The sequence below is a fragment of the Giraffa tippelskirchi genome, chromosome 3 (genome assembly GCF_054371585.1).
Source record: "Giraffa tippelskirchi isolate mGirTip1 chromosome 3, T2T-mGirTip1v1.2.pri, whole genome shotgun sequence".
Lineage (NCBI taxonomy): Eukaryota > Metazoa > Chordata > Mammalia > Artiodactyla > Giraffidae > Giraffa > Giraffa tippelskirchi.
The window spans coordinates 89,337,937-89,351,471 of record NC_137277.1 but is presented as its reverse complement, the minus strand read 5'-3'; the positions used below and the strand labels follow the sequence as shown (position 1 = coordinate 89,351,471).

General features: G+C 38.6%; 1 protein-coding gene across 2 annotated transcripts in view; it reads right to left on the bottom strand.

Moving 5' to 3' along the window:
- Positions 1 to 692: 692 nt before the first annotated feature.
- Positions 693 to 13,535, bottom strand: part of ABCB11 (ATP binding cassette subfamily B member 11) — a 168,032-nt gene continuing 155,189 nt past the window's right edge. For both annotated transcript variants that reach the window (XM_081582599.1, XM_081582600.1), the window contains 5 exons: positions 11,042 to 11,198; positions 9,708 to 9,905; positions 5,842 to 6,048; positions 3,960 to 4,106; positions 693 to 3,139 (listed from right to left, as the gene is read on the bottom strand). In XM_081582599.1, coding sequence (XP_081438725.1) covers positions 2,939 to 3,139; positions 3,960 to 4,106; positions 5,842 to 6,048; positions 9,708 to 9,905; positions 11,042 to 11,198 — 910 coding nt within the window. In that variant the 3' untranslated portion in view covers positions 693 to 2,938. The remainder of the gene's footprint in view (positions 3,140 to 3,959; positions 4,107 to 5,841; positions 6,049 to 9,707; positions 9,906 to 11,041; positions 11,199 to 13,535) is intronic.

Below are 13,535 nucleotides of genomic sequence, written 5' to 3'. Positions count from 1 at the left end.
TATTGAGTTTAGTAGCTGCATCCAGACCGCTACATGCCAGTCACGTGTACCCTGATTACTCATTATGAGCCTTAGGATCCCATACAACTCACTAATGAGCACATTATAATGCTGGCCAGTGCTAATTAGATGATAATCATGTGCATTGCTTTATTTACTGTCTATCCATTTAAATTAATTGGGTATTTAACTGAACACAGTGTGAAAGAAATTGGAATTGGATTTCAGTTAATTTCACCTGCCATCTCTTATAGGCAGGTGAGATTGTTCACTTGACCTGGAAATTTACAGCAATACAAATGGACATAATGCTTATTTTATAATGGTACACACGCATATGTAAATTTATCTCAAAACGTGTTTGGAAAGAGCAGCCAAATTTACAATTTTTTATCTCCATTAATATCCTTATTGATCTGATTGCAGAGAGATTCTACATGCATAAGACGTATTAATAAATCCAATCATTAGTTGGAAATATAACGTGGGATTCTAAAACAGACTGATGAAAATATTCTGATATTTTCTTAGGACAGGAAACTTACCTTTAATGCATTAAAAAATATGTGGTGAACTATAACTAATTATGATCCTATGTATTTTCCTCTTTAAGGACATAACATCAAAATATTACTGGATTTACATTTTTAAATGAGTATATGATGCCAAAAATTGTATGCATGACTGCATCATTACATTCAAAGTGTCTTTTTATTGAAATAATTCCCCAAGAGCACAGGTAGAGTAGACTTAGAGTAACTACATGGAAAAGTGTTTCTAGACAAAAAGTTGGAGGCCAACTCTTCTGTTTTTTTCTCAAATAGTAACATTTATGGTTTATAGGCACCTGCTTCCATACAATTTTGAAACTCTTACACGGCAGAATTTCTTTAGACATCTCTCATTCTTGAGAATAGTTTGCTGGGAATAAAATTCCAGAACAGAAATGATTTTTCCCTCAGAATTCTGAAGGCAAATCTTTAGGTCTTCTGACTTTCAGTGTCACAGTCAAGAGGTCCTATGTCATTATGCTTCTTTATTATATGTTCTCCTTCTCTCGGAAGCTTTTAGTATCTTCTCCTTTGCCTCTGTTTTCCAAAGTGGCATAATGGTGTGCTCAGGTAAGATCTTTGTTTATTTATTCCATTTGACACTTTGTGAACTCTTTCAAGTTAGAAATTCATATCTTTCAACTATAGGACATATTCATGGACTATTTAGTCACGTTTCCCCTCAGTTTTCTCTGAACTTTCTTTCCAGAACTGCTCTTAGCTGATTATTGCATCTCCTGGATTGTTCCTCTAAGTCTTTTTCTACTTTTCAGGTCTTTTTGTCCTACCCTCAGAGAAATCTTCCCAACTTTATCTTCCAATCCTTATATTTTTTTCTTCCATAAAGTTTTATTAACTGGGGTTATGGAAAGAGTTTGAACATAGCAGAACCCATTCTGAAAACATTAGAAATTACAGAAAGGCTTGAGATAAGTGTCAGTCACAATAGATTAAGCAAGTCTTTTCATCACCTGAGAAACAATAATGTAAAGTTGTAGAAACCAAACCTTCATGAGTGGTGCAGGATACATAACAAAGATGAAGACACTGGCAATGGCTGACATTGTAAAATAAACTTGCAACTTTATTCTGTATTTTTGAAGTTGTAATTCAAGTGTTTTCCCAAATCATTTCAAACCCTCTCCAGTCAAGCTCTTCCCTCTCATCAATAACTTCCAAGTATCTTATTTAAAAATAATTTAATCATCCATTCTATTCCAGGAAACTGGCAGCCTCCCAGCACATAGCTTATGTTCTTCCTCTGAAACAGAAACTTAAAACAAATGGATGTAGGTCTTTTTTCTTCAGTATTACAGAAGTACGTGCTTCCTACAAAGCTTAATTCCTTCTCGAAGGGATGTTTATTCTGCAACTTACTTATCACTGCCATTTGTCATAAGTAGAATGCCGCCCTCTACCCTCTCCCTTTCTGATTTCACAACCAGCTTCTGTTCTAACTAGTTAACCTGCTAAACCACCTGCGTGGTTATTCACCAGGAAACACTGGACTAGAGACATAAATAATATACCTCGATATAATAGCTCAGGCTTAATTTGTAGGCAGAATTTCATTTGTTGGCCATGTGAAGAAAACAGTTACACAAGGTAAAATCAACTATTTTCACTTCATGCTGGGATTTGGAGAAACAAAGGACAGCAGCCAATGTGAACAGGGGTGAAGAGGAGTACGAGACCCAGGGTAGAGCCCCCTGCTCCAGCCATGCGGCAGAATCTAGCCCAGTAAATGAGGACTTCACCACCCACGTACTACACCTTGAATCTATAAATCAACATTCCTGACTGGCAAACCCTTTTTAATACCTGTCTTTTTCTGCCCCTTTCAGTCTGCGAGTGTCCTGAGTGTAAGTCCTCCTTTCTCTCCTCATCCTTAGAGATGGATGAATCTGCTTTCACATGCAAGAAAACTTGAATCAAAAAACAGCCGGTCTTCAGTCCTTCTGCTCTTCTCCATATGACCTTGGTCCAGCTCAGCAGACATTTGTCAAGAGCCTGGTCTAGACCAGGCTCTGTGCACCCCAAGTGTTCAAAATGCAAGCAATAGTTCTCTGCCCCTGGGGGATTCCAAGTCTTGTTTCCTCCACATCATGACGTCTTGCTAATTCCCATGTAGTAACTGGGACTGGTGAAAGCCCTGGATGATGGCTGCTTGACGTTGCATTCTTACTGCCAATGACCCTGGTTTCTTTCATTTTCTATATACAGACATTTAAAACTAAATTATTATTATTATTGAAGATAAACTAGCTCAGGTCCAATGTATGTCTGTAAAAGTGAAATATCATTATTTCTGCTTAAAGGAAAAAAAAAACAGTCCTTGGCACTCCTATAATTGGGGTACCATCTGTGCATGAATCTCACAAGTCAGGTCAACTGATGGGGGCTCCTGTGGTAACAAGTTTGTAATAGGCCCCTTTCTGAGCCATCAGTTCTTCATGGGTCCCCTTTTCGACCACTATCCCCTGTGACATGACAGCAATGATATCTGAGTTCCGGATGGTGGACAAACGATGGGCAATGACAATGCAGGTTCGACCTTCTCTGGCTTTGTCTAGGGCGACTTGCACCGTCTACAAAGAGAAGATGGAAAGTTGGTACAAAGATATATGTTTCTTCCCTAGTCCACTATTGCCTGAGTTCTGCTTCATACCACTATATTCAGGGCTTGATATGAGAGAGGTTTAAAGAAATACTTGCTGAATGCAATGCATCAATGACTTAAATTGCAGTCCACAGGCTGAAAAATCTCACTGAACCTCTAATGAACCAAACTATGAGTCCATGAAGTAATTTTACATTACTCAATGGTCTAGTTTACTATTAATAAAATAAAACCAGGGAAACAATGTAAGGTAGCAGTTAGGTGGTCATTCCCTACCATTCTTCATTGAGGACAATTTAGCTGTCTCCAAAACGGAATCCTAATTTTTAAGGAGTTAATTATAAATGGTAAATTTCATAATTGTGTTTTGCCCAATTGCATTTACGTTTATGCAAAATGCACGTCAGAAACCACCTCTTACTTTGTTTTGTATGCTTCCCATCTGCTCTGCCACAGAACTTTAGAACTGTAAAATACAAAATGCCAAAACAGGTGGCCAGGATTATTTCATTTTACTTAAGATAGCTAATCATTTGCCCTTGAAAAAAATGTCAGCTAACCTAAACAATTTTAAAAACAATTCTTATTTTAAAGTTAAAAATTTTTTTATTTGAAGCAATCCTATTTTAAATCCTTTCTCTAAACTATTGTCTTTTGTTTCCACAAAGGAGTAGCAATTTCTACTGTTAATGATTCAGAAAATTAACAATACTACCATTTTATAAGGACAAATATTACAGCAAGTGACTCATTTACAATGGTCTAAGACTTAGAAAATCAATACCTACCTTTTCACTTTCTGTGTCTAAGGCAGAAGTAGCTTCATCTAGTAGCAAAATTTTCGGATCCCGTACGATGGCCCGAGCAATAGCAATGCGTTGTTTCTCTCCTCGAGAGAGTTGAGACCCCTGGGACCCAACATTAGTTTCATATTTCTAGAAAACATATGGTAAATTTGAGAACCAGCAACATGCTCCTGTGCTTTGTGGAGTCTCCATCAATGACTCCTCAGGATTTAAACAATTTGTTGTTTTATGAAATTGTGAATCATTTCTATAAAGGACTTCAAATCCATCTAGGATCAAAAAAAAAAAATATGGCATTTGTGACCTTTCTGCTGGAAAACAAGGGGACTTTGTATCCTTTTCTCTGTATTTATTTTTTAATCTCTTTCTCCTTGTGTATGAGATCCTCCCTGATGTAAGATTCCCTGATTTCCGAACTCATCTGGAAGATCTTTCCAAGACAGAATGGTCCTAGGAGGTCAGGACCTTTGAGAGATCTTCTCATCCATTCCTTTGTTGAGGTGGCATTGTTCTGGAATGCAAGCCTTGCTTTGAATTTCACTCTTGCTGTATACTGGTTCTGTGATCATGAACAAGTTATTTAAATTTCTGTGAGCTGCAAACTCACCTGAAAATGCAGATATTAATAACTAGTTCACATATTTGTCATTTTTATGAAATTATGGAAGAGAATCCCTTGCTGAATGCTTGTGTAAAAAAAGTTACCTTCACAGAGTATTTACTATGCATCAGGTATAGTACTAACTACTCTAGCCAGATTATCGTTTAATGTTCACAGAAATCATTTTCTCCCTATTACCTATTTTTCAGTTTCTTTTTTGAAAATTTTTCAGTTTCCATGTTTTAATTTTCTTTGTGATTGAACACCAAGAAAGACCATTGGTGGATGGAAAAATTTAGGGTCAATGTTACACTGCATTCAGACTTGGCTCTGGGAAAGTGAGACTTACTCCAAACCAAGTGCAACTTACTCTACATGTATAGTAGTTGCTGCCAAGTAATGGAATGACAATGATAGTAATAACAGAAGCAGCTTTCTTTGTGTGGCTATTTTGTATACTCTTTCATTCTAAGTTATCTTTTACCTTTTTGTAGATGACTGAGTCTCAGAAAAGAAAAGTAGTTATCCCAAAGTTACAGAAGTAACTTTGCACTAGAAAGTGACCTCACTTGGATTCAAATCAATGTCTGCTCCAAATCTCAGGATTTTTTTTTTTCCATTATGCTAAGCTGATACTCAGGGCTTCCCTAGTGGTTCAGACTGTAAAGAATCTGCCTGCAATGCAGGAGATCTGGGTTCGATCCCTGGGTCAGAAAGATCCCCTGGAGAAGGGAACAACCACCCACTCCAGTATTCTTGCCTGAAGAATCCCATGAACAGATCCTGGAAGGCTACAGTCCGTGGAGTCACAAAGAGCACGCAAGCTGATGCTCAATGTGGTGTTACTTTTTGTACAACAAGTTCTATAACATACCTTGCATTGGATAATATAATACTGTTCAAAACTAAAGATTAGGGACTTTCCTGGCAATTCAGTGGTTAAGACTTCACTTTCCAATACAGGGATTGTGGGTTCCGTCAAGGTCAAAAAAACAGAACACAGACAATAGAAGCAATATTGTAACAAATTCAATAAAGACTTTAAAAAATAGTCCACATGAAAAAAAATTTATAAAGCCCTAAAGATTATGTTGATGAAGGACATTTATTTTGCTTAAAAGGCTGAGATAATCCCAGGGCACCGGGGAATAAGTTGTGTTGCCTTTGACCTTCTCCTTGAGCCACAGTCATGATGACTTTCTGGTCGTTCTACCTCTCTGCCTCCCCGTTTCCCATCAGGAACGACTCTGACTAGGTACCTACCTCTGGGAGCGACATGACAAAGTCATGCAGCTGAGCCTGCTTTGCAGCTTCTATAACCTTTTCCATGGGGATTTCTTTGGTGTTGTCTCCATATTTGATGTTGTCCATTATGCTACAGGCAAACAACACTGGTTCCTGGGAAACGATTCCAATGTTTGAGCGGAGGAACTGGACATTTACATTCTTGCTGTCATGCCCATCTATCATCTGCCAACAGAGGTGACAACCAGGGTACTGAATTTAGAATTCCAGCAGTGAGGAAAGTTCATATCCTAGAGTTAGTGTTATGCAAGATGCGTGCTTTGCTTAAGAGACAACAAGCTCAGGATTCTTGGAAATAAATTTTGTTGCCTTTGACCTCTGGAGGTGGTGTCTGCCAGAAGCGGTGTCAAAGTTGTGATCAGACCTGGTTTTGTTTGTTTGCTTCCCAAACTCTAGCTCTACAGGTGGTATTAAACAAGAAAGGCACTCAAGACATTATCTAGTTTAAAAAACAGAAACAAAAACTTCCCTTATCTTCTGGTGTAGCACATCCTCTCCAAGTACACATAATTGCTCAATTTTGAGACTCCATGGGTTATGAAATGGGGTTTCCTATGTAAAGCTATTGGACAATATAAAAATCAAACCCATTGATTTCAATGATACTAACCTCTGAATGATTGAAGATAATGAATCCCAGCAAGAAAGGAGTACATTTATTCATTTGGTCAACCAACAGAACAGACATATACAGAATAACCTGCCACAAAGGCACCATGCTAGGCAGTCTTTGGTATGCTATAGAAAAAAAAATCTCTATTTTCTAGGAACTAATGATCTATTTTTATGATTGAATAGCATCATGGACTCAATGGACATGAACTTGAGCAGTTCATGTAGTTGCAAAGAGTAGGACACAACCTAGTGACTGAACAACAATGACAACAACACGATTTATTTAGGCAGTTGAGTACAGGAATTCAAATATCTACCATTTGAGCTCTTTCACTTAAAAGACCTAGAACAGTAAAAGAAGAGTATGTCTAACATACTACTATAAAGTATTTAGCCCCATGATTTCAGAAAAAGATTATGTTAAGTGGTATGAATATACTGTATTTTAGATATTTTTTTGGCAGCATAAAACACAAACAGTACTAGAAAAAGTATATGGCATTCCTCAACAATTAGCCCTTGCTCCTCTTCCTTTATGAATTTTCCATAGTACTTATGCACTGCAAAGCACTAATACTTAATTAAGTACTGGAAGTGTTTGCTAATTGTTGTCTGTGTGCGAGTATCGTAAGCTCCCAGAAGACAGACAACATGCTTCATGCTCCTTATAATTTCTCACAGGAACTAATCTAGGCACATCATAGGCACCCAATTAAATGCTAAAAACATTGAATGCCTTCATTTGTTCGCTTCCTTAAGAGCAAAGAGGATTTTAAAAAATTGCATTAAAGGTGATATTTTTCTAACTGAAAAATGTCTGTAATAACGTTTTACAATGATATAATAAAATACATTGTGTCTATGAAATACAAGGAAACATTGATTTTTTTCATGGGCATTCCTTTCTACCTGTGACCAGAACATTCACTGAGTACATCAGAGAAATATGCTTAATATACATGTTAACGTTAAAGAAGTTGAACATGAAGGATTCGAATTCCTGCATGTCATGTAGTTCACAATCCACCCAGGTGACAGTCATGAAAGATCTGACATTTGGTTAAACTAGATCTTCTTGCAGAGATCAGACCCCCCCAGTGCCGTGTACTTTCTAGAGTCATCAATCACCAAATAATTTCAAACAATTAAAATCCCTATACCTAAAATTAATAAGAGAAGTGATTATAATCGTCAGATAATCAACTCTTACTCCTTATTTTGCCTGGATTTTACCACTATCAGTTTGCTTGTTGCCCTGTTTTGCTGTATGCAAAGGAAACTTTAGTTACCTCTTTCAAATTTCCCTCCGCATTTCTTCTCATCATGTTATCTCTCCTCATTGCAATGACGACTACATTATTCAGAGATATCAGTCCTTTTTCAAAATATGCGGATTAAATAATCAATCAGATCCACACCTCTGAATCATTTCTTAGAAAACTACTTACAGATGCACTCCAACAAAATAAGAGGGGAAACCAGAGAAAGAGAAAAATACATGAACTAGGAAATAATGGGTCTAATCCAAAAGATAGTGTGGGAAACTCACAGACTGACAATTGTTTAGCAGGTATAGGATGTAATTAGTCCAGGCTGTGGCAGAAATACTCTTGCTTGGAAAATCCCGTGGATGGAGGAGCCTGGTAGGCTACAGTCCATGGGGTCGCTAAGAGTTGGACACGACTGAGCAACTTCACTTTCACTTTTCCCTTTCATGCACTGGAGAAGGAAATGGCAACCCACTCCAGTATTCTTGCCTGGAGAATCCCAGGGACGGCGGAGCCTGGTGGGCTGCCGTCTATGGGGTCGCACAGAGTTGGAAACAACTGAAGCGACTTATCAGCAGTGGCAGAAATAAAGGAAAGAAGCAGGTTCCTCAGAATAAGTATCAATATAGAACATGGGAAGAACCTAAAGATTTTATAAAAGCAGAGAATACAAGAAAAAAAGAAAGTCTTTCAGAAAAGCAAGAAAGGAAACTGTGATGCTAATGTACCTCACTACTTAACTATGAGATGAACAGTATTTCCATGGCCATAATAAAAGTTAATCGACTTTCAACTTTTAGAATCAGCCTAGAGGAAAAGCGTGAAAGACAGTAAATAGTATAAACAAAATGTAAGCCTTTTATATTCTTGATAAAATAAAAGTGTAGCTATTAGGGATTGAGAGGCAAAAAAAAGGTGGGGGAGGAAGAAGTGAAAATAAAGGTAGAATTGCTAATCTCATCTTAGAAAATGAGAATTCAAGAGATGTTATCTACAGGTGATGGAGAAGAAACAGAACTGTATTAATTAAATTTACAAAAAGGGGAACTTTTAAAAGTAATATAACCATATTGGGAGGAGGTGGGTCAAAGGAGGGGAAAAGAGGAGGGTAAGCTAAATTGCTATCTCTTGCGAAGAAATCAACAGAGGGTCTAAATTTGTTAAATCATGAAATAGCAACATGAGCATATTATTTAGGGACACTGAGGTAATTGTTGGGAGATCTAAAAACATCAAGTGATTGAAACTAATTGCCTTTGAGCAGAAAAGGGGGGGTGGGGTGGAAATGATGGAAAAAAGGTTGATTTTGTTTTGTTTTGCTTTGTTTTTACAAATATTTCTTATTTTACTTTGTACTCCTCTGCATATATTATTTGGAAAGATAGAAAGGAAAAAGAAAAGAAGAGAAAGAAATTCTGTGGAAAATAAGCAACAAAGCAAACCACCAATTTTTCAAATATCTTTACCAAAGATGTAAGGCACATGACTACCAATTTGAGACCCTTATATTGTTTAGACTTAAGCTTCTTGAACCAGGATTGTCTCAGATTTTTCATATTAAATTCCCTTTCTTACTCATTTATCATTGTGTTTCTCATCACCCCCACTTTTTCTGTTCCCAGTCATTAGTTTCCTGATTAGTCTGCACTTTCTGCCCCATTTACAGGTAAGTGAATGCTTGTATTAAGTACACTCATCTCCAGCTTTGCAGTTTTCTTTGCCTATCTGGTCAGGAGACCATCTGGAACTGGGAAGAATGAATCTAACATTAGAAATTGTGAGGTAGAATCAGGTCAAGCAGCAAATGACTGGAACTGGAGAATATTGCCCAAGGCAGGCGCTTCAGAACGACTCTGGCAAGGCACAACTTGAAGACCCCCTTTTAGAAGTTAGAGATCCTCTGCAGAAAGCTAAATTCTCAAATGCATTTGCATTGCTTACCACCTTCCCTTGGTCAGGATCATAGAAGCGTTCCAACAGCTGAATGCTGGTGCTTTTACCACATCCACTGCTCCCAACAAATGCCAGGGTTTTCCCTGGACCAACAGACACTGAAAGACCATTCAGAACTTGTACATCAGGTCGGGAAGGATATGTAAATTTACAGTCAACAAAGTCAATCTGTCCCCGGAAGTTGTCCTGTGGATGGAAAGATTGGAATTAAATATTCTCCTACTAGAATCTAGACTATTGAGAATGCACCTAAGCCTGAGTTTTAAATCCTTGCTGAAGATACCTTCAACACCAAGCTGCCAAAAAGCAAAGTATAAGGACAGCAACTTAATGAAACAGCATTCTATTCCCTATTTTAACAGATGTAGAATAAAGGGAGGGTGGGGCATTGAATTTAAAGATATTTGATCAGGAGATCAAATATTCTCGTTCTAACCTAAGGGGATTTCTTTGTCAGTCATTCTGTGACATTCTGCATGGAAGAGAAGAGATGATTACATCACAGAAGCCAGTAACTATGCAAACTCCTACAGTTCTGTTCCCCCAAAGATTTAAAATAATAACTTTACACTTGAAATGAGCTCCACAGAAAGTTACTTGAACCCTGAATTGCAAAGGTGAAAACCTTCAGTTGTACTATCTGACATGTGAACTTTGGAAATGGATAGACATTTAATAAATCACACAGACTTGCCTTTTACTGAGCTGAAGGAGAAATGGGGCACTTGACCAATTTTAAGATTTCTGAATTTAGTTAACTTTACTGGGGTTTAGTTTGTTTTGCTCTCTTGAACATACTGGGATATTAAAAATCAAGCAAGGAAAACCTAAAAAGACATCTGTAGGGACTATCAATTAGAAAAAGTGATATTTCATTGAGATCAAATTGATTTTCTGAGCTTCCACATGAAGGCATGTGGAACCCAGATAAACATAAAATAAGTCAGTATTACTGGACAGGAGAAACTGGTTTTTCTACATTCCATAGCAGAACATCAGTAAAATCATGGTGATTGCACAAGTCTCAAGGACTTATAGCTTCATTCATTCTGGAACTAAGTGTGTTTTATAGTAACTGTGTATTATAAAACAAGTATTCACTGGATAGAATAGCTGTATTCAAATTCCAGCTTTATGAATAATTTTAATGCTAATGTACTTCATTCCTTTGCATTGATAAATCTACTATCTGCTCATTCTGAGTGCATATGAACGCACCCATATACTGCAGAATTTCAAAGCTAAGTAGTCTTGAATAATCACCCCCAATGGCTATTCAGCAGACACACACTACACTCCTTACCCCCACCTCCAGTACTTACCCATCTTTCACCTGCACTGCTGTACACCTTGATTGCGGGTCGTCGGTCCAACAGTTGGAAAAAGCGTGCAGCTGAGATTTTAGCTTTGGCATAACTTGGTGTGTAAGAGGAGGCTCTCCCAAGAGCTGTTGCACTCAGTACAACTGAAGAGATCACCCTGCAATCAGACAGACACACAGCTAGAAAGGGCGCAGTGTGGTTGGTGTGGTGGCCTAAGAGGCCAGAGTTTGGAGGGTCTAGCCTTGGAAAGGACTGAGCAGCCTTGAACAGGTCTCTTTAGACTTATCTGGGAATGGGAAGTTGGGGAGATGAACAGTGTTTAAGTTGTGTTCTAACAAGAAAGGATGAGGGGAGGATTGCACAAGGGGGTTCAAACCTTCAAACCCAGCTTCAAGTAGAGCAGCCTTTAAAAAAATTGTTTGAAAAAAGACTTCTTGGGGAAAAAAAGAGAGTAGTTGAAAAATCACCAGATTGCCTTGGGCTTTTTTATTGGGGCCAGTGAAAAAGTTCATTGGAACTTTTTCAAAGTTGTTATGGAGAAACCCAAATGAACTTTTTGGTCAACCCAATACAATGTTAACATTCTATGAATCTATGATCAGTGTGTGAAAGACAATGATTGGTGATATAGCATTAATTCTGTACCAAGCAGGCATGTAATTCATGCTTCAGACAGCATGAGAAAGATGTGATTGTCTGAATCCTTCTACTCATCCCAGCTTATGCACATTGTGTGTGCTTGTGCTTAGTTGCTTAGTCGCTTAGTTGTGTCCGACTCTTGGTATGTTTTACTGCTCAGTTTATAAGCAGAAATGGTTTTAGGGCAGACCTGCAAAGCCAAACATCTCCAGGATCCCAGTCCAAAGCTTAAAGCAATGACAAGCACCTGGAATAAAACAGGAAGGTCATCTTTCAGTTTTTAAAGAGAAGCCAGAAATCAGGAGTTTTCTATAGTCTCTGATTTTTGCATGTTGGCAAATAATTCTTCAAAAATCTTATTTAAACTAAATAAGTCAACAGTTTGTGATTTCCAATTTGGGGTTAGCAGCTCTAAATATGCAAAAATTTAGAAAAGAGACTTTCTGGCGGGTGGGGAGTGTAGTGGGGCAGGAGAAGAATTTTCTTTTATTTCTAGGAGAAGCTAGAAGGCAAGAAGACAGAACTGGTTCATGACTTGAGAACAGACTTTTACTAGGGCTGATTTTGCTAATGTCCTCCAGGGTTTTCTCAGACCGTCTCCCCCTCATTCTTCCAAGGTCCCCCTCCCCATCACACCACACTCATATACATGTACACCCAGTTCCTTGGTACCCTGACACCCTCAGGCTCTGGAAATGTGAGAAACTGGACTCAAAGCTAATCTTCTTAGAAGAGCGGACTGCAGCTATAAGAAAGGAACATGATTACCCTGACTGGGTCTTTGCTATCTCCACCTAGGAAGAGTCAGCTGGAGACTTGCCTTCTTAGCGAGAAGTAGAGTTCAAATAAAGTAGATCTATGAACCATCTTATTTTAGGCTTCTAGGTTTTCTCAGCATTAACCAATATGGTAGACTGTGAAAATGCTTAATTAATCTTATTACTCTATACACATCCCTTTGCAATATGACTTTTTACTCCTCTGTGATATTGGGAGTTACAGTAAGAAATATATATATTTGGTCTTCTGTCAGTTCCTGCCTTGGAGCTCCTAAACCTGTGGAATTTCCCAAATTTTGAGAGAGCCGATGTGTCTTTTGTTATGTTAAGGAAATGGTTTTTCTAAAAACTCTGGATAACCTAAGGATGGGCTTCCCAGGCGGCACAGTGGAAAAGAATCCACCTGCCAAAGCAGGAGATGCAAAAGACGTAGGCAAGAGGTTCATGTTCGATCCCTGGGTCAGGAAAATCCCCTGGAGTAGGAAATGGTAATACATTCCAGTATTCTTTCCATGAAAATTCCATGGACAGAGGCGTGTGACAGGATACAGCCCATGGGATCCCAAAGAGTCAGACACGACTGAGCGACTAAGCACACACAACCTGAGGATGGGGCCTGGTTGCCAGGAGAGTCAACCATGTGATTAGAGAGATGGCACTTCAGTCCCTTCTCAGACCTCAGGGAAGGGAAGAGGCTGGATACTGACTTTGATTGATGGTCAATGATTTAATTAATCAGGTCTAACAAGATGGCTGCTGCTGCTGCTAAGTCACTTCAGTCGTGTCTGACTCTGTGCGACCCCAGAGACAGCAACCCACCAGGCCCCCCTGTCCCTGGGATTTTCCAGGCAAGAACACTGGAGTGGGGTGCCATTTCCTACTCCAGGGGATCTTCCCACCTAGGTATTGAACCCACATCTCTTGCATCTTCCTGCACTGGCAGGCAGGTTCTTTATGACTACACCACCTGGGAAGCCCAATGAACTGGTAATCTGGGAAGTAAAATGTTCCTCTGAGTTCTATGAAACACTCTAGCATATAAATCAAAGCCGAAGAGGATGTTATGGGAACTTTGG